We start from the raw sequence: 23,117 nt of genomic DNA on the forward strand, positions 1-23,117 counted from the left end.
TACCGCAGAGAATGATTACCTCGACATTCTTCGGAGGGTCAAACTCACCCCGCAGTGCTGCAGCACAGCAGTGAGAGTTTCCAGTCAGAAACGCTGTTGGTGGAAAATCCCTTGGTGGCTCTTCATGTGTGAAAATAGTAGATGTACAGACTGAACCCCACACCTCGCACAGCCACATCAAAGCGCGTGGCACCGAACTCATTTATTGTGTTTCCAGTCTTGCTGTCCACCAGATACTGACCGTCATCGCTGATTGTAAGCCCTGCATACAGATGTGCTTGGCTCCTGATAAAAACCTTGATAATCAGCTGGAAAATTTGTGACACCCTGCGAGGTCCAAGATTGTGGCGCATGCATGGCTGTGTCACACCTTGGAGCTCGTCTGGCAGCTCAAAATGCACAGATTCCTCAAGACACTGCTTATCTTCAGGTCCACTTTCAGATCTGAAATTACTGTTTCTACATTCATTCAAAGCTCGTTTTTGACCTGCCTGCCAGATTCCACCAGCTTTCTTGCATCTCAAGACACAGATGAAAGGGATCTGGCTGCCTCTACCCGACGTGGAACACAGTGACGCCATTATCAGATTAATTCCTGCGTGCTGTTCTATGCATTATGTACGTCATCATTACATTATACCTGTCGAAATTGGACACAATTGACCTGAAATCCCACAACACCACAAAGTGCAGGGCACGCCTCGGCAGACTGGTGCGAGACTGACCACAGACATCCTTGCGCGCGATGCATTCGAGCCTGCTTCCATGTACAAAGGATAAAAAATGAAATGAAACACATGCTTGAAGGATTTTATGGCCGAGACTGTGAAAGTACAATGTTCTACGGACATCAAAGTTACAAGGATACTCTGTGATACAAAAGAGTTGATCTGGTGATGGTCGCCGAAGGTGACCACCATGCGGACGTATGCGTTGACCACAAGATCTCCTACAGCGAACATTATGACAATAAAGGTGCGCGGATTTTTCGGACTTGATGTCATGCTGATGTCGACCTGCTAAAAACCTAATGGTGGAAATTGGCAGGCACCAACGGGGAAAACAGTTGCTTATTGTCATCTCCATGGTAGATTTAGACATCGGTTGTCTGTTAGTAAGAGATATTGGAGCTCTGATATCTTAAGCATATGCGGCCGTGCTAGTGGAGCTCCTCCCTCGTCTTCTGACTAAACAACAAGTGTCTGATCCAGCTATTAGGATTCCGCACTGCTGGGTCAGAATCGCAGACCGGTCGCCAAGCAAATAAGTTCACAACGCATTTGCACCCCAGTACTGTCTGCATAACCTCCTCCTGATCATGTTGTGCCTGTGCAGAGAGCTACACTTGGTGTACGGTTCCAGAGTCCAGCTTCGATGTCTTGCTATTCCCAGCGATCGCGGTGGTGCTCGCCTGCCTTTTCCAGGGCAGGATGTCCACCACAATGGTCCTTATTGCTGGTAGCCTCCTCATCCCTTCATCAACCTTCGTGATGCGAGACCTTGACTGGCATCGGCACTGCTGTCTTTCTTGCTGTCACTCATATCACCTCACCGACTCAGAGTGAAATGTGACTGCATACTGCCAGGCGGCATCCTTCAGGCCTTCATGTTTCCCACGAACGGCGGTATGGGCCACCTGGGAAACTCCATTGCCTGGTGGCTAGGAATAGAGCCCTACGAGCTCTTCCTCTATGTCTTCCTGCCACCACTGCTACTGGATGCAGCCGTGCGCATTGACTTCTTCCTCTTCAAGAAGGTGCGCTCCCAAAATCCAGCGGTTCTCAGCTGCTTTTGTACCTTACAGCTCCACATACGCTGTGTAATGCTTCTGAGGCTGAAGATGTATTGGGTGTTGGGAGCAGGCATGGGTGAAGATCCTGACGCTGGCATTTCTGGTGGTGGCGGGGAGCTGTGGCCTGCTGATCCCCATCATGCTCTATGTCCTGGACTTGAGGAGCGATGGCTGGACGTGGCAGTATGTGGCTTTGTTTGGCAGCATGTGCGCCAGCACAGATGCTGTGGCCATTGTTGCCACCATGAAGACGAGTGAGGGTTCCTCCAGCCTGCTGCTGCTGACTCTGGGAAGTTCCTCTTGCAGTTCCCTCGAGGCAAAATCGGCTATTTCTTCTTGTTGGGTTCTAAAATCCCAGATTTGTGTGGCAAAGGTGGGGGCCCCAGGAGTCTGCGGCTGCTGTTGGAAGGGGAGTCATTGCTCAACGACGCGTCTTCCATCACCCTCTTCACCATTTTTCTGGCTGAGGTGAGCTTGTCCTGGTCACCTTGAGCACTATTTGCATGCATGCCGTGTCGGCATCCACTATTGTGCAAGCTATTTGACTGTCAAGGCATATCGTGTGGCGCCATGCAGATGGAAAAATAGCTTCAGGAATGGCACTTAAGAAACAGCTGTGGCATGCACAGGTGCAGGACATGCGGAATGGGCAGACTGCGTCGGGTGGGGAGGTATTGGGAAACATAGTCTCCAAGACTTTGTGGTTGGCTGTGGGCGGCGCGCTGATTGGGTTGGGTTTTGGGATTGTCATGCGCTACATTCTGCGCTGGATGCGCCACCTGGGCGCTGGCATAGAGCAGCAGGTCGCCATGACCTTTGCCATCGGCTACCTCTCCTACTACACCGCCAATGCCCCAGCCCATGTCTCAGGTGCGCGCTTATCTGACAGGAAGAGGAGGGGTCCTAATAAATAATTAGCAAAGGCATGTTTACGTCGAACACTGTGACAGTCTGTAAGAAACAGTGAGCACTCCTGCAGCAATCTCCCATGCATGTTCTCATGGGCTAGGATACAGAAAATGGAGTTGTTTTGAATGGAATATTGGAGGTACTGAGCATGGCTCCAACAAAAGATCATCTCCTGGCATTTCTGACAGGAGTTTCTGTGGGGCAGGGGTGATTGCGGTGGCTGTGTTTGGTCTGTATGGAGCGGCGACCTCCAAGTGGGACATGTCAGTCAAGGTGGAGGAGAGCGGCGCCTTTGATGCGTTCTGGGACACTATCGCCTTCATTGTGAATGCCATTGTCTTCTTCTACTCCGGTGTTGCATGCATCAACTTTTTCGTCAGGTGCGGTCCCCCATGGACTGCACTATCTTCAGTCAACAGAAGCCTCTGTACACTTGCCCCATGCTTTTGAGCCTTCCCTGTTTGAGAGTTTCATTTCCTCTTCTTTGGGCCTTCTTTTCGTGAGTCCATAAAGGGTTCCGTTCCCTCTGCCCACTATCTCAAGTGCATGCTCATAACTGCTCATATTGGCTTGTCTACCTCTCCTCTTCTACACAGACATGACAGACAGATTGTGTGATTCTTCTGCAGCACTGACGAAGTGGTCATTCACAGGTCAGCACAGGAGCTGCAGGCTCAGGGGCAGCTGTCGGCCTTCACGGGCACGCTGTGGCGGTTTCCTCTGGTCTACCTGATCATCTTCATTGTGCGCTTCCTGCTCATCTGCCTGTTCAGGCCGCTGTTCCGCCTCAGCCGTCAGGACCTGCCCTTCAAGGAGATTGCCTTCGCCACCGTCGCCGGGCTGCGAGGCTCTGTCTCCCTCATCCTCACTCAGGCGGTCGTGGTGGACCCTGCCTCTCGCAATGCTGGCCCAGAAGTCACGGTGCGCCAGCGCTGCCTCTCATTGCAATGCACAAGCACATGGATCACAAACGTGATCACAAGGGAGACGGGGATGACCCTGGCTGTGGGTGCATATGTGGTTGCACAGCCGTGCTGTCTTTGTAAGGGTGGCTTGGAGCATGCTTGCACCGTGACAGGCTCACCTGTTGACGAGGTTGTGATCGTTGTGCAGAAAATCAAGGCGGAGATAGTGCTGTGGACGGCTGGGTTTGTGTTGATGACCCTGGTCATTAATGCACCCCTGCTGCCCTTCTTCCTGCGGGTCAGCGGGCTAGCAAAGGGTGAGCGCTGAATCACCACTTCTGATGCACACATTTTGATTTGATTGATCAAGGCTGTGCAAAGCACTGGAGTCTTTTGCCTGTGCATGACATGTAATGTGCTGCAGTTCCGGACGCCAAGATGAGGATGCGCAAGAGAGCTGTCCATGCCTTGATGTCCCACACCAATCACTCCATCAGGGACCTGAGGAACGATGAGGACGAGATGCTCAGAGGTGTGCGCTCTCCTTGACTTCAAAAAGTGGAAACAATTGTGCTTTGTGGAGAACGCACTGGCACCTATTTGAGCTAACAGGTTTTATAGGCAGGGACTTGCAAGTAGTTGCAAGCTCGGGCTGAGCGAGTGTGATGTGTGCAAGGGGTGGACTGGGGCGGGGTGGAGAAGTATGTGGATCTCAAAGAGTGCTACCAACATTACCTGGATCCCCTCTATGTGGCGCCCAGAGTGCGCGTGTGGTACCTGCCGTGGACATGGTGCTACAAGCCTGCCAAGTGCGCTCCTATGTCTTGAGTCCCTTCGCCCTCTTGACATGAACATTAAGGTCTGATGTCTGTATGTGGCGTCACTGGCATGGATCAGAGTACAGTTTCGACTCTTGCATCTTGTCAATTTCCGCTGTCTTCTTTAATAGTGGCACAGATTTTGACCCTCCAAGGACTGCTGGAAGTGGCCATCAGATAATGGATGCAATTGAATAAACCAGATTTATTCTGGTATCCCTGCAGGAAGAAGGATACCTCCACCCACAGCCACAGCTACAATGGCAGTCACCACACGCGGGGGGCCCTAGGGAAGCCCACCAACCGGTCCATGAACAGCTCCGGCCTGGACTCCAACTTCACCATGATGGAGGCCGATCGCGTCTTCGGCCGCGCCTCCGAGTGGTCCATGCCTGCCGATCTTGAGACTGGCTTTGGTGCGGACATGGCCTCCAGCTCCCTTCAACTTTTGCGCACTTGAATTGTACATATCAATAGCGTGGGACCAACCACCATGGTATCAATTCATTGGAAGGACTCTACTAGCTAGGCATATCCGTTGCCAGGCACCACTTGCAAGTTCTTCTTGTGAGCATGCGGCGGCACATGTATGAATGCTGGCCTTGCTCCAATGCTTCTCAATTGCTTGCTGAGGTGCCGTCAGTATCACTACTAAGCATGCAGCAGCGCATGCATAAATTTTGTCCTCGCCCAGTGCTATTGATTCAACCTCCTATTGCTGCAGCTGAGGACTCGGACACTGGCAGCGGGTCAGACTCGGAGGACGGCTCCTCGGATCACAACGAGCTGCCATTCCTGGCGCGCGAGAGTGTCATGGGCGCGCGGTCTGCGCAGGACAGGGCCAACGGCGACAAGAAGCCTGTCAAGCTGAACCGGGAGAGCCAGGCCGGCCCCATGAAGCTGCCAGAAGCCGTGGAAGCCATCACTGGCGTGGATGCCTCGCACCTTCCCCACCTACCAGTGCGCGACACAGCCCCCAGTCGCCGATGCATAGTCTATGACAGATTCAGACGCTGATGCGTACTACGTGTTTCTGATCATGCATGTCTGCGACGTGTTCCACCCATTTGCAGTATTGTTGTATAGGTGCTGATTGATGCCCCAACTGTGCAAGGGTGGTCCTGTTTCTGTCTGCGTCGATTGGCTGTAAGTACTTGCAGCAGCTCGGCAGCAGGGCTGATCAGCCTAGGTGTGCTTGGCTCAGATTGTGTGTACAGAGTTAACAAGGGCCAAAATCTGTGTGCAGGGGGCCAAGGATGGCAGCAAGCACGGCGGCAAGAAGGGGAAGGGCAAGGCTACCATGTCAGAGATGCAGAAGACGTCCTCAATAGGCAGTCTCGACTCACAAGCGCTCACACCGCGTGCAAAGTCTTCTGCCAAGGCGGTGCAGGCGGCCGCATGCAAGGTTGTCATAACCCCGGGCGGCCCCCTGCCGGTGCCGGCTGGCGCTGCCTGGAGCGACTCCATCAGCACCACCAACAACCTCAGCCTCTCCTATGGCACCCCTGCTCAGGTGCTGCCCTGTCAGCCTTCATTTTGTGCCCTCTCACTGTCCTTCCTGTGGCCGTGCTCCGCCCCTTAGGTCCCCCAAGTTAATGTGTTGTGGCGGCTCACAATCAGCTCTTAACTGCCAGCTGCCCAGCTTCATACAGTCATTGTCTCTCAGTGTTGCTGGCTGCTTGCACAGTTGCTTGCACATGCATCTGGCGGCGGCTGAGAGGACCTTGGTTGTGTGGCAGGAGCGTCTGGCAACGGCGACGCGCAAGTTGAAGCACCTGCGCATGAAGGCGCCGGGCGGGCAGAGCCTGGCGAGCGGCGGCAGCCTTAAGAGCATACCCAGCCCCAGGACGGCGCCCGCCTCCGGCACAAACAGCAGTGCCCCCTCCAGTCAGTCCGTGCACGACAGCCAGATGTCCCTCACTGCGCCCGCCGTCGAGATGACCAACCAGGCATGTGGTCTGCTCCTGACTGTGCCTTTGTGATGCCACCTTCACCGTCTTCACACAGTGAGATGCCTGAACCCCCCATCAGAGCACATGCGGGTCGGGATAGGACGGTCTGTGGGCGCTGTGTGAACCTAGTGCATTTGTATACTATGAGGAGCTTGAAGTGCTGCGTTGCTTGTGCAGAGCCGCACGGGCATCTTGAGGGCGGCTACAGTGCCCGGGGAGATCGAGCAGGGGCCGACGCCGCGGGGCGGGTCGCCCACGGTGTCCTGGCACCGCTCCGTCACCAGCGGCAACCAGCGGCGGCCCCCACTCTCCAACATCTTTCCCGGGGCTGGCCGCTCCTCGCCGCCGCGCTCCAACCTGGGGTCCACTCCCCTCGAGCAGGCGGGGGGTCCGCCCCCGGCAGAGGGCCCGGCACGCGCAACGGCGCCGGCCGACGGGGAAGCTGGGGAAAGCCGCGCGGATGTGCGCGCATCGTCCACCGTGTCTTGGCCCCGCAGCGCGGCGCACGGCGAGGGCGGGCGGCCGTCTTTGCTGGCCGCGTTCCCCACAGCTGGACAGACCAAACCGCCACCTGGCCAGGCAAGCCTTTTGTTTCCTGTTGCATCTTTTTTGCACCGATTTGCTTTCGGAATTTCAAGAGGACTCGCAGCCCATTTTGCAGCAAAAATTGGCATGCGTGGCTTTTGGTGGTCAGGAGAAGCTCGGTGCTTGTTTGCTCCAGACGTGTCCTTTCCTCGATTGAACAACACCGCTGAAACCCCCAGGGTGTGGAGGCGGCAGTACTCTTGGCTCAAGAGACGCAGGTTATCACACAATCTGGTCCCTGTTGTCTGCAGGCTGGCCCCAGCATACCTAAGAGTTCCAGCGGGGACGACCTGCTGAAGGGCTCGGTGAAGCAGGCGGCCGCGCGCGGGTCTTTCACCTCGACGATGTCCTGGCCGCGCGCGGTGGCGCAGGGGGCCGATGCGCGGCCCTCCCTGCTGCAGGCGTTCCCTGACGCCGGCCAGCCGCGCACGCCAGTCTCCCCGGGGCAGCAGCAGCGCCTGCTTGCAGCCCAGCGCCTCGCCGCCGCGCGCAGCGGCACCCTGCCCTCGCCCACCAGCAGCTGGAACCGCAGCATCATGCATGTGCGCGTTCGCATCCTGCGCTACCCTTTGTTTTGCCTGGAAGCCGTCCGCAAAGCCTGCTTTGGATGGCGGCCTGTCCACACAACACCCAGTGATTGCATCCTGAGAACTACCCCTTGGTTCAATCAGTCCACGCTTTATGCCGTTGACTGCTTGGGAGCATGAAGGAGTATGTGCATTACATAGCTTCTGGTCAGCGCAGGACAAATTTCAAATGTAAAACAAATAGATGGTGAAACATAGATGCAAAATTAAATAAGTGATGATGTTGACTTCTCTTGTGGTGCGCCAGGGGGCCGACAAGCACCGCTCGCTGTTTGAGGCGTTTTCAGGGATGCGCGAGGGCGAGGACCCGGAGAGCGTGTCGACCATCGGCGGCGCGACCGGGCAGCGCTACGCGGCGGCCGCGCGCTCGGGTTCCATGCCGCACGACCCGGGCTCCTCCTGGCCTCGCTCCGTGATGCACGGCCCCGACAAGCACCGCTCCCTCTTCGAGGCCTTCGGCAACCTCAAGCCGTCCTGCGCCGGCGGTGCGCGGTTCTGCCTCACCCTGTGATTTGTGCCATGCCCTGTTAATCAGCTGGCTGACTGGTTGTTCCTGGATTTATTAAAACGTTTTGGTATCCTGTGTAGAGTAGCCATGCCGCTTGGCCGTCCAAGAGTTTTATATCTGCTGTCATTGCACGGCAGAGACAACTCGAGAAATGGGATGTACCAGGGACATTCAAGTGTCTGTCTCTTAAGATGCCAAGGAGCAAGGTAAACAGGGGTGTCTTTGATATGGGTAGGCCGCAATGCTGGGTTGAAATCTGACATGTGCGACAGGAGATGACCCGTCGGCGTCGCAGTCATTCATGCAGTCAGCGATCAAGGGACCCGACACCCGCGGGCCGCTGCAGAGCGCCTTTGATAACTCCCCCGCGCCTGATCAGGAGCGCACGTGGGCGGCCGGCGACACAAATACAAAAGCGCTTGGCCTCGCCCTCAAGCGCCAGCTCAGCGAGCCGGGGGGCCCCGGGTCCAGTCACCCGCCGTCCACCTCAGCCCCGGACGACGAAGGCAAGGGCACCGATGCATTTGACGCCGAGGTGTGCAAATTCTTCCAATCTGTCTGCATCGCTGCGGCAGCAGGGTCATGGCTATTGAGAAACTGCTGCACATTCAGCAAAACGTAGCGCAGGAGAACATGTGAATGCTGAAGACTGCAAGGTGGAAAGGGTGGGGCATGTTGGGTGCAGGAGCTGGACAACGATGCGACGGTGTTCCATCCGAGCGACCTTGCCGAGCGCCGCGTGCGCCTGGCCATCGGCCTCAAGCGCTACTTCCACGGCAAGAGGATGGAAGGACTGCTGTCCACCGGGGTACACACCTCCGCTCACCCCACTCATTGCCTTCTGCATGCACATGTGGATGTCGTTTATGAGAGTGTGCACGTATGAAGGTAGATCATGAACAAGCCAGTGGTAAATCAGGAAGCATTATGAGGTGGCGCGGCCATGAAGTATAACAAGGCTGTCCTTGCATAGCTCTGCAATGCAATTTCGAGATGACATGTCAGTAATTTTTTTGGTGCAGGCGCTACGCGTGCTTGACAATGCCATGGACACGATCATCGACAAGCCGGACAGCATCCGCAGTGGCTGGAGCATCCTGGAGAGGGACGCCAGCGGCGGCCGCCTCATGCGCTGGTTCGCGCACCTCGTTTACTTGCTCCGTAAGGTGCGGTGCCCCGATCGCCCATCACTGACACCGCACTGAACTCTGCCATGCACATGCCTGCCACAGCTCAGTGCAGCCATCACATTGTGTGGCACGCATGCCAAAAGGTGTGTCAAATGAAAAAGGGTGATAAGGAGTTGAGTCATGCGCAGACGGTGATCCGGCTGCGGCGGCGGCGGCCGGACTCGAATAGCTGCTGGCAAGCGGTGCGGCGGGGGCTGGCATGGCCGCTGCTGCAGGCGGGCCAGCTGGCGCACGTGGTGCTGAGCAAGGCCATGCTGCTGTCCTGCGAGGTCGCCCTCGAGTACATGCTCGGCCTCACCTACTCCCCTCAGGTGCACCCGTTTTCTCAATTCCTTTGCCCAATCAGCTTCTCCTGCTCACAGAAGGAGTAACGAGCAGAGTCCCAAACTCCACTCCGCTCCATTTTAGAAGCACCCCCTCGTGGCTGGAGGACTTCTGCAATGCACAAGCACATGACATGCCTGGAACTTTTTCCTTCGGTTCAGGCACCTCTGCCATGCAGAGGTAAGCTCAAGGCGGCAGCTGAAATGGGCATGTTGAACATCTAACGACTCTTTATAATGGTGGCTGAGAAGAGCTTGTTGTGGGTGTGCGCACAGGTGCAGCTGATGCGCGCGAACGCGATGACGGGGCCGCTGCTGCAGGAGGTGGACAGCGAGCTGGGGCAGGTATGGCGCTTCATCCTGGAGCGGGAGGTGGAGGCGCCGGAGCGTTTCCAGGCCATCCAGTCCTACCGTGCCACCATGGCCGTCCTGCGCAAGCAGGCCGACTTTGTCAAGCAGCTCTTCGATTCCGGCGTCGTTGAGGACGCCGAGCGCGACGAGCTTCTCACGTGCGCAGCCCTCCCTTGCCACTCAAAATAATAATTGGTCCCCTTGAAGGGCAGCCGAGGCCCCCAACGAGCACATGCAGCTCCTGTGTGCAGCAAGACCCGGAATGCCTCTTGAGTATGTTGCCTTGCTTATGCTGAATGAGTGCACGCGGCACCGGCATGCTGCACACCAGTCTGTACGAGGCAAGTTGTGCATGCATGCGGGGCATCGGTGAGAACTGTGATCTTTTGGTTACGAGTGAAGACACTCTGAGGGATGGTGTGGTGCGGGGCGCGCAGGCCGATAGACAGGCGGGAGCGGCAGCTGTCACGCAAAGGCCCTGTTTGGCGCTCACCCATGGCATTTGATGTGCTGCGCAACCTGCCCTTCCTCCGCCATGTGCCCCCACGAGCAGTCGAGGCATGCCTCCTTGCTCTGATTCAGCCCTCCAGATAGACACTGTCATGGAAATGAATGCTTGTGCTGACCCTCTCTCGTCATGGCCTTCTGTTAGACAAATTGCAAAGCCATACAGCAAGCTGCAATAAATTGCTCAACATGGTAGTGGGCAGGAGCAACAGCATGCCAAACGATAGCTTGCATCAATCCTATGAGACTGCTAATTCTCTGCTGTTTGTGACCTCATAGGAGGGGTGTAGGCTGTCTCTTGGTTGCTCGCATTGACATTTTGAGGTGTATTTCAGCCTCACTGGTGTATCTCTGCAAGAAGCAAGTCCTTCCTGTGTCAGGCGGTGAGGCGTGCTGCGAACATGTGCGCGCAGGTGGTGCTGCGGCACGGGCAGCTGCACATGTGCCGCAACCAGGAGATGGTGCGGTCGGGCAAGGACGGCCGCGGCCTCTTCATCGTCATTAACGGCCTCGTGCGCATCGGCTATCGCGACCCCCTCGGCAACACCCAGGAGTACTTCCTCGGCACCGGTGCGCCGCCCAACCCCACTTTCTGCCCTGTTGCACACCACAGCAGCATCATGGCATTCCACTGTGCCCGTCTCACGTCCTCCAAGGCACAAGGTAGCATGGGCCACGCACCTACCCCGCCATTCACCCCTTCTCATGCCGATACTTCCCCTGTGCATAGCTGTTCACCTGCAAGTCCCCAAGCTGCCTAGTAGTGCTACCAATTGGATGCGAATTTGTTAGGTCGGTACAAAACGTAGTGAATTCAGAGGACAATGGAATGATGCTGACAAGTGTGCGTGCTGCGCAGGTGGCATAAGCGGGCTGTACCACTCGCTGACAGGGGAGCACCTGCCTGGAGGCCGCCTGGAGGCTGTGGCAGAGGGCAACGCTCTGGGCAAGGGGCCTGTGGTCTTTGAGGTGCACCAGAGCGCCATCGAAATTATCCGCCGCCTCGCTGCCAGTGCGCACCCCTCTCTCCCTTTCCCATGTCTTGCACCTTCACCATTGACTTGGCCTAAGACTAGCTTTTACCATGTCTCCACATTCTTGATGGTTGCCTGCATTTGCTGGCTGTATATTTCACCTTTGGTGGCCTGCAACGATGGAGAGAGCTTCTTGAGGCGTCAGCCGCCCTTGGTGTAGACCGCATACAAGAGATGAGCAGGGGAGTGAAATAAAGCAAGTGAGATGACGTCATCATGGTGCGTGCGCAGATGGGGATGCCACGTTCCAGCAAGTGGAGGTGGACATGTTCCGAATGGCTGCGCTGTTTGTGGTGGAGCGCTTGAAGCCCTGGCTCATGACTTACCTGGCCGCCCTGCTGGCCACAGCTGCACCTGCACCCCTGCACATCCATCACACTCCCCAGTGCGTCACACCCCACTAGCCTTCGCAGCATGCGGAGCACTCATGCTGCACAGCAGAGGCTGTCACTGCACCTGAGACACTTGTGGAGTGTTTTGGGGATCTTGATAGGGTTGCTCATAAGGGAGGCTGCTGTTGTTTCAATTCCAGGTGTCAAGCCTGCAAGTGCAGTTTCAGATGCCCTACAGTCCTGTCACAGTTGCACTGTGTGTGATAGTGCAATTCACCTGAGCATTTACGCTGAAGCGCTGAGCCTGCTATGTTCACTCAGGGACAATGATGATGACATGCATGAGGAGGGTCCCTTTGGGGCAGACAAGTCCTTCACTGGGGCGCTGTCCACCACCGATTTCGACAACGCTTCCATGCAGGTCAGTCCTTGCACCACCCAGACCACCCGCTGCATTCTTCTTTGTTATACCTCAGCTGCCATTTGAGCTGCGAGGCAAAATTTGTATGTTTTTTGGCAATTTGAATTTACCAATCAAGTTGGTAACAATTGTGCCAAATATTTTTAATAGAGAATATAGAGAATAAGAATATTTGAATGCATTTAATTTCTTTCCAAATTTGTAGAGCACGTTCCCACAGTGCCATGCAGATGCATTGCCCTCCCAATATGCACGCCCCACCTCTGTTCCGCTGGAGAGTCCACGGGACAATCAAAATCTTTTACTGCAGGAAGCGCATACGGCAGCACCTTTAGAACTGCGCAGGGTTGTAATAAGTTTTGAACGTGGTTTAGAACTTCTCTCTTGAATCTATAATCAAATTCAAAACTTGAGTTTACAATTTATTTTTTTCCTCAATTTTTTGCTGCAGGACATCCAGGAGGTGGGCCGCGCGCGCGTGTGGGATGCGTACCTGCAGCTGGTGCAGTCGCTGACATCATCGGAGCTGGTGGAGCTGCCGGCCAACGTGGGGTACCGCCACTGCTCTTCGGCTGTGCTCCTGCGCGGCATCATCAGCACCAGCGGCTCCCACTGCTCCGTCGTCTGCAAGACCCCCGCAGGTGCCGCTCGGCCACAGCTGTCATATTCAGGAGATCAGCATGCCTTGAGCGGGCTGGCAACATCTTGAGCAGGAGCAAGAATGGCAAATTACGCGGGTGTGATGTGTTTGGGTGCTGGCTGGCAGGGAAGGAGACCAGTCCAGAGCAGGACGAGATGCTGGAGTACAAGGCGCCCTTCATCCTGCCCTGGATCGTGCTCAACAAGGAGATGGCACCTGAACAGCCAGAGTCCTTCGTGCCCTTTGTCACCGGCCCAGAAGGTACTCACAACTTTCTCACAGTCACCGTCCATCTAGACTGCCATCTCTGTGAAGCGCAGTGCCTTCAAAGTATCTTGTTCGAGCTAATTAGCTGCAATCTGTGATGGGATATTTGCCAACCCTTTCTAAAAGACAAAAGCCTGGAGTAAGAATTCCCAAAAATTGCTACCATTTGCTGAGGAGTTCCCATGTTAATTACACAGGCGCCATTCTGATGGTGTGCACGAGAGAGAACGCCCCCGGAGTCAAGGAAGCCTCTCTGCTCGACCTGAGCTCCATTTCGGAGGACCTGCCCAAGGCGGATGACTCCTCTGGCGGTGTGTCCCCTCTGCTGATCGCTGATAGCTATATGTGTGTGAGTGTTCTGCAAACAAGTCTAGCACCTCTTCTGCAAAATTCAATATAAATGCTGACATGAATGGGTGCAGGAGGGTCAGAACCACCCAATGGGAAGACCGAGCAAGAGGAGATCGACCCGGTGTCAGAACTGCCTGCCAAGTCCTCCATCAGAAGTGAGCAATTTTCCTCTCTGCCCGCACTGTCTTTTGTCAACTGTTGTTTCTAATCATTCCTCCATCAAGCCTGAACATTACTGTCGTCTTGCCACATTGGTGTGGGCCTGCCAGGTGTTACTGACAGACAGGAGTGCAGCTTCATTCAACAACATGCCGTGTCGTACTGAGGAAACTATGGGGTTGTACTGAGGGGAATAATGGGCATTACAGGGGTGAGTACAAATCCAAATCTGGCGCGGCACAGCATAACGCGTGCGCCGCCGCTTGCACTCAGCGCCAGCGACACTGCGGCGGTGATGGTCTCTCCGGAGGGGCCGCGCGAAGACGGCAAGGAGTCCCACTGGTGGCACAACCGCAAGCCGCCCTCGGGAGCCTCCAAGCACAGGAAGGGCCGCAATAATGGCAACGGATTGGACTAGGGCTCCTCCAAGTGGGTAGGACTAGGGCACATGCAGTTATGGACTGCAGTTGAGCAATTGGCGGAGATGAACGGTGTGTGTATTGAGGGGCAAAGGGGCTGATCACGGACTTCTGTTGGGCAATTGGCAGAGTAGAACAGTCTGTCTCTGGAGGGTGAAGAGTGGTTGGCGAGGAAGGTTCTGTAGAGAGAGCTTCGGTGCGTGGTGATGAGCAAGAGTTCGGAACCAAGAATGCGCCAGTGTGGGATAATACAGGTCGCACAAGGGAAATGGTCAGCATAATATTTATGGGCACCCATGTGCTTGTAGCATGTTTTTCACATTCATATGGCTTTGTGCTGATTTAGCAGACAGGCCTGCACAAAGCAAAATCTGCCTGCTGGACAGCCGAATGCCAGCGAAGTATCCTTTGAAGTGTGTGTCTTATTCTTGTGCATGTAGGGGAAGTACATTTGTTGTTAGAAGTATGGGGCAGTCAGCAGTGTGAAGCATGGCCGCATCCTGCCCCAGTATGAAATTGGGTTGCCTGCCAATTGGACATATCTGTGAATGCTGCTGACGCTTAAGAAGCATGTGTATTTTCAATTTTTAAAAATTCAGATTTATGCAGAGTCATTGCTTTTTGTGCGATTTTGCTGGCATGGCAGAAGTGACATCACTGCATTGACGATGTGTGTTTTCTGTCAGAACTGTACATTCCCTTTTTCTTTGGTACCCAATGGTGGTTTTAAGCTGTAAAACAGTATTGCAGCCTTTGCCTTCAATAATCCTATCATTGTCAACCTCAGGTTACATCAGTCCTACGTCTATGTAATGTGCATGTTGTATACCCACAAATGAGACCTTGACCACATTGGCACAACGTGGCTTGTAGTACATCTTAAATGAACCAGCTGCTGCAATCTTGAACTAGAGCTTCAGGCACTTGCAGCCTGGTTCGCAATCTCTTGCAGCATCCGGATCCAAGCTTCTCGGCCCTTGTCATACATGGACACTCTGAACCTGCACACACACACACACACACACACACACACACACATATTCAAGGAACGATTCCCGTGCTGAAGCTGCTTTGGGCCAACACAAAAACGTTGTTAACAATACAATGCAAAAAGGCGCCACCTGGCTACCTAAGCAAGAAATTGCATGCATGCCTGATTCCGATCACTTGCACATACATTTGAGATGCATCGCAAAAATCACCTTTCATTTGGTGAGTGAATGTTGTCATCGGGAAGGCCAAAAGAAAAGCATGTCATGAAGAGGTTCAGGTGCTCCTTGAAGAGCGCCAGAGCCGGGATGCTTCCGCCATCGCGATAGAACTTGACAGTACCAAACAGCCCTCCCAGCACCTAGAACAACACCACAAGAAGCACCTCGATTTACAAGAAAAATCACTTCTCATTTGGCCCGTGGTGCTGTCTGTCGGCAAGCCAAACCCAAAGGAAACGGGGTTGAATTCCCAGGTAGCTGGCGCACAGATCAAAGAATGGGATCGTCCACCCTTCCCGATAGAAATGGGCCGGCGCACCAAACGTCTTCTGTACTACCTGCAAGTCCCTTCCCCGCATTGAGTGACTACCCTGCCCTTAGCCATGCTTGCCAGTTTCTCAGCCTCTCTCAAGCAATCTCACATCTATCTGTGCACAATCATGAGCGTTGCTGCTCAGAGCTTCTCTGGCAATAAGAAACACTCTTACTAACTTCTGTTTGGCATGGAAAGCACAGAAGAATCTGTTCTGTGGGCAGATGGGGTCTTCCTGTAGACAGGAAACTCCAGAGTTGCAGTCACCTTGGCAGCGGCGCGATTGGCGACAGTGTCCCGGGGCATGATGTAGGGGTGTGCGCGAAATGGCAGGGGAGTGAATGTCAGCCGCGTCTGCGCAGGGGCGTGCGTATCCACGTGCCTCTTGAGGGCAGACATGACATGGTCCGGGTCCTGATCAGGCACCAGCCTGCATGAGATCTTGGCGGTTGCCTTGGAGGGCACGATTGTCTTTATGCCAACGCCTGAAAAGCCGCCGTAGATTCCCACCACCTCCAGCGTTGGCCGCAGCCACCTGCGCGCATTCACCCTCTGCTCAACGCAGACAACATCAAGTAGACTAGACAGAATGCAGGGCATGATGGATAGTGTGAACGCCAAGAAGGAAGGAAGGACTGCCTCGCTGTGTCAACGTAGTGCATCACTTAGGCCTGACATGAGCTGTGCAACATTTCCTCCCTCATTTCGGAGAATACACAGCAATTCTGGTATATCGGCAAATGCTGAGGACCCCTGCCCACTGAGGACACTGGTTCTAAGAGGAGACTTTCAGGATCGGTCATGTTTTTCAAAGCAGAAAGTCAGGCTGCCTAGGCAAAATCTGGCAGGGCAGCAGGAGGGATGCATGCCTTCGTTCGAGGGTGGAGAAGCCCTCTTCGCCGTGGGGCCCAAGGGCGCCCAGGATCTCCATCTCAGCTGCCTCATCAAAAGGGAAAGCTGCAGCATCTGCTTTGTCCTCTGCTGTGATCTCCCGCACACCCCTGACCCAAAAACGAGTTAATTATCACTGACGTGGAGCGCAGTGGGATTCGCTCCAGGAACATGATAGGCAGTATTCTGATTAGCATTAGATAGACTGGGATGGGACTATTGAGGGTAAATCTCACTCATAGAATCCATCCACAGCAACACTGCCGTTGGGAGCGTGCAGGTCTGCAACGAATTGCGCCAACGCGTGGATCGGGTTCTGCACCGAGCCGCCTTTCAGACCTGCAGAATGCACGATGTAAAGTATGACATGTAGAATTGCTACAATGCGGTGTCCCTTGGAAAGAGCAGTCTTTTGTGCCCGGATGAAGCAAAAGCCAGGCATGCTCCTCCATGAAGACAGACCTGAGTGCAGGTCCTGCCCAACGGTCTGTGCCTCCACTTCAAAGGCAACCCCCCCTCTCAATCCCAGCACGACGCCAGCCTGGAACACAAGCAACAAACACTACACTCAAATTTCATTACCGAGGGCTGGACACGCATGGTATGGATGGCAAATGTGCAATATTGCGATGTGCAAGGTCACATGCAAGGAAGAATGGTGGACCTGTGTTTCACTGATCTGTCCACCATCTGCCGAGAGGGCCATGTCTGCAGCAAGGAGCTCCTTGTGCTCTGCCAGCAGCTCAGCCAGATTTGGGGACCCAATCTCTTCCTGCCCCTCCAGCAAGAACTTGACATTGACAGGAAGAGCTTTTTTGGTCTTCAGGTACGCCTCGACAGCCTGCAATCATTCACAACAGACACCCAGTAAGCTTTAAAGTGAAATGTTCACACTCTGCTATCCTCGCAGCCACTACCTTGATCAGAACCGAAATAGCAAACGGGACTGCGCCGGCTAGCCAGCAGGGCAGACCTGAACAGGTTGCAAAAGTCCACCCTTGTCATCTGACACCCCTCGGCCTCTGAAGTACCCCTGGCCCTTCCCAGTGCGGGTCACAGTGGGATTGAAAGGGGGGCTTGTCCACAGCTCCAATGGGTCCACAGGCTGCACATCTACCACATTTCCACAGCTGTTAGAGGGGTTGTTTCTGTGCCCTGGGCAGGGTAGAAGAAGAATAGGGGGAAGCGGTGTCCATGAGCAGTACCGTAGTGGCCATAGATCAGGACTGTGGGGGCTCCTGCTGCATGCAGCCACTGGCCGTAAACAGCTGGCTGTCCCTTGGTCTGTAAGATCCTTACATCCTGCAAGACAACGCTCAAGCTCATGAGCGTATGACCTCCCCAGAGCAGTGTCTTGAGCAGAACATTACATGACGCACGGTGTCTACCTCCAATTCAGCAGCTTTCAATCTGGGAACAAGCCACTCTGCCGCTTTTAGAATGTCTGCATTGTGTTCAGGTAGCGACGAAATCGAAGCTATCTTGGCAAGTTGAATGAGATCATCATCGTACTTCTTTAAGTTCTGAGAGGCGAACTTTGCTACAGGATCACTTGTTTGATCTTGGAAATGTATAACGATGGTACTGATCAGCGCAATCGCTGTCGCTGTAAAGGTTACTGCCGGCCACATAGCCATGCTGTGCCCATCAATGGGATCTGGAATTCTCTTGAAACCTGGTAAACAAATGCGGGCAGGTAACTCTTTCGAGTTTCAAGTCAGGAAATGAGCTGTAGAAAGAAGATTGTCCGTTAGTGATGCTCCTCCCCCAGAACGTTCAGCAAATTGCACATGGTAGGCGCATGCACGCACGTGCCACTTTTCTGACAAGAAAGTGAGGAGGAGGCACGAACACGGTTTCCCGAGCTTAATTACTTGCTGGTAGCATTCAGCTCTGCTGGATGCACTCGTAATCAGCTAGGTTGTTGCAGTTGCCGAATGGAGGGATGCACGGTTCCAGACTTTGCCTCACTGGGAATATGTCTCTTACACGCTGTTGATTGCGCTTCAGATGCGTCCAAATATTGTCAAGCCGATAGTAAGTGAGTTTGCTTTCGTGTGGCGAAGTCAGTTAAGACCTCTGAACACCAAGTTCAGGAATTCAATCTTCACGATGGTGGCACCGGCGAGGCAAGTCATCAAGCTATTTGAAGTCTGAGATACTAGGTTGTGCTGGGAATAACAAAGAGATTTGCATATGTGGAGCTTAGGATGCCGTCCCAGGACGACATGTGCGGCAATGGACCAATACATCTTGCGGTATGGAACAGGGTCAAAAGGAAAGCGGACGTCATAGATGTCCAGGTCGTAGCTGCAGAGGTAGAGAAAGACGGCATGCTTTTGGCATCTGCTACTGTTTCTGGCGCCCAGAAGATCACCGTCGAGAGGGGTAAGTTGAATCAAGTTGACGACTGACAGCCACTCGAAACCGTCAACCCTGTGCATCTTTGAGCTCAGATATGTATGCGCTGCAGATGAGTACACAACAGATATGCGTCCATCAAGGCTCGTCGGACCAGCTGACAGGATCCTCTCCTGGAATGTTGCCAGCCTGCGGTCCACACTGAAGAAGGTACTTATTCTTTATTTCACATGAATTCTAACAGTGCAGCAGCCCTTCTGGTAGGGGACCAGCGGGATGACTTCTTCATGCATCTTGCATGTAGGACGCCGAGGCGATTGGCCAACTGATCAATTCGGAGGATGCAGACATCCTCTGCCTACAGGAGACAAAATTGAAGGACAGCGATGTTGCAGCATGTGAGAAGCTTCTCCGGCCTGGCCTCCAGGATTGGCATTTCTACTTCAACAACTCCATCGCGAAGAAGGGCTACTCTGGAGTTGCAGTGCTGTCAAGGTGATACACCTGCTTCTGCTCTGCCTTTCCATGCCCTCCTGCAGCATCACGGCCAGGGAGGGCATCAATTGGCTGAACGGAAAGTGGAGAGGATGGTTGACCGGCATGTGCTTCCCAGGGCGAAGCCCCTGAGCGTCACAAATGGTTTGGGAAAGGAAGATCATGACCAGGAGGGCCGCGTCATCACTGCAGAGTACCCATCATTCTACGGTGGGGTTGCCTGTCAACATATCAGCCTTCTTGTTTGCTGAGCTGTGGGATCTAAGCCCCCTAGTTGCCATATTGCCACGCAAGTCACCTGCGGTTGTGATCGAGCACAGACTGAAAGTTCTCATTCGGCAGATGAATTCTGTGGTGCGCAGTTGTCAATGTGTACGTGCCCAACTCTGGAGAGGGCCTGAAGAGGTTGGAGTACAGGGTTGGCTCCTGGGACGTTGCCTTCGCTGACTACCTGGCCGGCTTGGGAGCAAAGAAGCCGGTCATCCTCACTGGGGACCTAAACTGCGCTCACCAGGAGATTGACATACACGACCCGAAAAGGAATCTGAAATCTGCAGGGTTCACAGAGGTGGGTGTCTGTGCTGCTGGTCAATTCGGTCTGATTTCCAGAAATTTTCAAAGTAGCAGATGAGTTAGATGATGTAACAAGGTCAGGTAGCAAATGGCTTCACTCCAGGACGATCGTGAATGGGCATTTCAAAGTGTGTGCATGAGGGAGGTTTCGCGCAATGTGTGTGTGCAGGAAGAGAGGAAGTCCTTCAGCGCGCAGCTGCTGCAGAGAGGCTTCAAGGACACCTTCAGAGAAAAGTACCCTGATGTGGTTGGCTACACATACTGGAACTACCGGACTGGAGCCCGAGTAAGAAATCGGGGTTGGCGCTTGGATTACTTTCTGGTGAGGAAGTGCTGCCTTGTGAGTGATAGAGCACAATCAATGCTACCTGTTGAGTTATAGAGCACTAAAAAGTTATGTCATGTATTGGAGCAATCAGACTAGGTAGTTTGCTGTTGTCCGTTTCTGATGATACTCTTGGTACAGGTGTCTGAGGCACTGGCAGAGAGGGTGCATGACATATTCCACCTGCCAGATGTGCAAGGCTCGGATCACTGCCCCGTTGGCCTTGTCCTGCATCGTGTTGGGGAGACCTGAGTTGCATCCTTGGACTGAGCTGCATCCTTGAAGCTTTGCGATCAAGCAAGAAGCCTGCAACTTGCAGATTGTCCTACAGGAGCTGAGTCGGAATTAGGCTATTATTCAATGTGAAGTTCAGATTCTGAACGCATGTTGAGAGTCAGTGGAGAGCTTCATGGTTGCATCTGTATGTATGAATTTGCATAGAGAATAGCATGCGCATGCGTGATAATGTGCTTGCTTTGTGATCATTTTATATTTTGATGAAAATTTTGTTGATGCTTCGTGGTGATCAAGCAATCTGTTGACTTCATTGCGCAATCATTGCATGATGCCATTCAACTAGGGTTTATATTGCCACAGCAATTTTTTCAGGTTGTTCAGCTGCCAGTCACAAATTGAATTAGCAGGGTTGGCTGTCTCATGGTGTGAACCTCATCATGAACCTCATTGCCTTATAGATGCATCAGTTGCAGCCGCCTTCGTCATGGTGGCCTAAAGTCTAATAATAAGACAGTACTCGCTTTCAAACTTTTTCTACTATTACAACGTGGTTAACCTTCAGCCTGAGCTTGCAAGGCTTCAATTGAAGCAAAATCTCCTTTCACGGATTTGCCACGCATAGTGTAGCACCAGATGCAAATACATGGCAGAATTGAAGCTTTGTGAGCTCAAGTATGCGTGCATGCTGGACTGGTCTTGTGATGGTGGCAAATGAACGGCGAATTGAGGAATTGACAAGGCGCTCGGCTTTTGCCAGTCCCAGTTGCGCCGCTTTTGCCGCCGCCGCCTCAGGGGCGAGAATTTTCGAAGTGGAGGGTCGGTGGGATATCGCGACAAAAGCATCGAAGCTGCTGCAGGCTGCACCAAAAAGCCGCCAGGAAGGACTGGCACAATGGTGTCTCTCAAGCTGCAGAAGCGGCTCGCCGCGTCCGTGCTGAAATGTGGACTCCGGAAAGTGTGGCTGGACCCCAACGAGGTCAACGAGATCTCTATGGCCAACTCCAGTGAGTTTCCAGCCCATGTGTGATGTTATTGGGCCTGGACCAGGCATGGGCAGCTTGGCTGTCCGAGATCATGGCCATCTCATATATGGTCTTGCTTTAGCAGCAGATAGCGAGGATTGCTTCCCAATCTCGGTGCACAGCACATTTTCACAGCAAGAGCGATTTGGCCTCTCATATGCTTGGAGAGTGGTCGTGCAGCTCTTATGTGACTGGCTTTGAGCATTGCATGAGATTGAATGACGCTGCAACGGAACCCGTGCAGCGAGAATTCTGCAATTACTTAGCAAGTCAAGTATCTTGATCAGTCTTTGTCACATTTTTCTTTGTACTGACGTGTGCTCATGATCGATGCAGGGCAAAACATCAGGAAGCTTTTTAAGGATGGGTTCGTCATTCGCAAGCCTGTTGTCATTCACTCTCGCTCCCGTGCTCGTGCTGCTGCTGAGGCCAAGGCCAAGGGACGACACAGTGGCTACGGTACGAACTTTTGGCTCTTGGACAATTTCACCTGGTTTTCGCCCTGATTAATGGCACTGCATCAATCTCGATCAGACCTGAAACTTAACATCCTGTCTTTACCAACATCTTGGTGAGAAGTACGTCCTGTTGTAACCTGTTACCTGTGCTCTTGCAGGTAAGAGGAGGGGTACCCGGGAGGCTCGCTTGCCCACCAAGGTGCTCTGGATGCGCAGACTGCGTGTGCTGCGCCGCCTCCTTCGCAAGTACAGGGACTCTAAGAAGATCGACAAGCACCTGTACCACGAGCTCTACCACAAGGTGAGCTGCATGCCACTCTTCAATGTGTGGTGAGTGGTGTGATGTGTTCAAAGTTCTTGAACACTGTATGGAGTGCGTAACAGGCGAATTATCACATGCTATGTCATTGGTCTTTGTTTGCTGTGTGAGGCAGGGATGGAAGCTGTGCTATTGTGCCCTGCAGGTGAAGGGTAATGTGTACAAGAACAAGCGTGTGCTCATGGAGGCGATCCACAAGCAGAAGGCTGAGAAGATCCGTGAGAAGGCCATTGCAGACCAGTTTGAGGCCCGCCGTGCCAAGAACAAGACCACTCGCGAGCGCAAGATTGCCAGGCGCGAGGAGCGCTTGTCATCGGTGAGACCCTTTGCTCTCATCTTGCATACTGCTGTTACTTCTGCTGGGATTGTCGTCCTGGTGTCTGCTGGTGTGTAGATGCCAGTGTGCTTGCAGTCTTTCAGGCAGGTCTATCTCCTGGAACGCCAGAACTGGTCGGATCACAGCTGCAAGCAAGACATGACTGACAATCTTTGACTGGCTGTTTGCAGGGCGTGCCTACTGAGACTCCCAAGCAGATAGCACCAGCCCCAGCCAAGAAGTGAAGCTCTTCCTGTCCTTAAGGGGTACATCCCTGCTGTACACTAGCACAGTGCTGTGAGCACAAAAGGACTCTTTGAGGTTTAAAAAGAAAAAAAAGTGTCGCCTTGACCATTGTTGTTCGGACCAGATAGCTGTGACCTGTGTGGTATCCGCCCACAGAACTGATATCTGTGCTAGCATCATGTAATCGCGTGACTGACGACTCAACTGCTTTTCCACTGTTGATGGAAATTTCCGCTTCATCCAGCTCCCTCAAGCGATCCCATGTCCATGACAGCATACCACATGCAAACACAGGCATCT

The 23,117-nt window shown here is 53.7% G+C and overlaps 4 protein-coding genes across 4 annotated transcripts; 3 read left to right on the forward strand and 1 right to left on the reverse strand.

Moving 5' to 3' along the window:
• Positions 1–896: 896 nt before the first annotated feature.
• COCSUDRAFT_48419 (hypothetical protein) lies at positions 897–14,803 on the forward strand (the record flags this gene model as incomplete). The annotated part of the gene is made up of 32 exons (XM_005645304.1): positions 897–975; positions 1,587–1,756; positions 1,863–2,046; positions 2,166–2,260; positions 2,422–2,662; positions 2,907–3,081; positions 3,355–3,622; positions 3,815–3,923; positions 4,031–4,138; positions 4,283–4,415; positions 4,650–4,840; positions 5,149–5,384; positions 5,671–5,937; positions 6,164–6,394; positions 6,554–6,838; positions 7,213–7,503; positions 7,796–8,033; positions 8,329–8,591; positions 8,742–8,864; positions 9,079–9,222; positions 9,375–9,557; positions 9,846–10,078; positions 10,358–10,478; positions 10,841–10,997; positions 11,287–11,439; positions 11,693–11,846; positions 12,115–12,214; positions 12,666–12,855; positions 12,981–13,115; positions 13,319–13,432; positions 13,544–13,627; positions 13,841–14,803. The coding sequence occupies 32 exons, from the start codon at positions 897–899 to the stop codon at positions 14,047–14,049; spliced, it is 5,664 nt and encodes a 1,887-aa protein (XP_005645361.1). The 3' UTR covers positions 14,050–14,803.
• A 163-nt stretch (positions 14,804–14,966) lies between these two features.
• Positions 14,967–18,096, reverse strand: COCSUDRAFT_18355 (peptidase M20; the record flags this gene model as incomplete). Its single annotated transcript, XM_005645305.1, has 9 exons — positions 14,967–15,051; positions 15,253–15,401; positions 15,842–16,154; positions 16,702–16,804; positions 16,928–17,006; positions 17,130–17,306; positions 17,439–17,578; positions 17,671–17,767; positions 17,854–18,096. 9 exons carry the CDS (start codon positions 18,094–18,096, stop codon positions 14,967–14,969), a joined length of 1,386 nt encoding a protein of 461 aa, XP_005645362.1.
• A 1,046-nt stretch (positions 18,097–19,142) lies between these two features.
• COCSUDRAFT_18358 (hypothetical protein) lies at positions 19,143–20,471 on the forward strand (the record flags this gene model as incomplete). Its single annotated transcript, XM_005645306.1, has 5 exons — positions 19,143–19,321; positions 19,440–19,531; positions 19,684–19,889; positions 20,064–20,216; positions 20,361–20,471. Coding segments are annotated over 5 exons (741 nt in total), but the record flags the coding sequence as incomplete, so codon positions are not given.
• An 862-nt stretch (positions 20,472–21,333) lies between these two features.
• Positions 21,334–23,019, forward strand: COCSUDRAFT_30453 (hypothetical protein). The gene is made up of 5 exons (XM_005645307.1): positions 21,334–21,460; positions 21,815–21,937; positions 22,095–22,237; positions 22,401–22,571; positions 22,763–23,019. Exons 1-5 carry the CDS (start codon positions 21,349–21,351, stop codon positions 22,814–22,816), a joined length of 603 nt encoding a protein of 200 aa, XP_005645364.1. The 5' UTR covers positions 21,334–21,348; the 3' UTR covers positions 22,817–23,019.
• Positions 23,020–23,117: the final 98 nt, after the last annotated feature.

This window comes from Coccomyxa subellipsoidea (assembly GCF_000258705.1).
Source record: "Coccomyxa subellipsoidea C-169, whole genome shotgun sequence".
In the NCBI taxonomy this organism is placed as follows: domain Eukaryota; kingdom Viridiplantae; phylum Chlorophyta; class Trebouxiophyceae; family Coccomyxaceae; genus Coccomyxa; species Coccomyxa subellipsoidea.

Coding starts and splice junctions, on each gene's coding strand:
- COCSUDRAFT_30453 (XM_005645307.1), top strand. CDS start 21,349: ATGGTGTCTCTCAAGCTGCAGAAGCGGCTCGCCGCGTCCGTGCTGAAA. Junction 21,938..22,094: donor GGGACGACACAGTGGCTACG/GTACGAACTTTT, acceptor GTGCTCTTGCAG/GTAAGAGGAGGGGTACCCGG. Junction 22,572..22,762: donor GCGAGGAGCGCTTGTCATCG/GTGAGACCCTTT, acceptor GGCTGTTTGCAG/GGCGTGCCTACTGAGACTCC.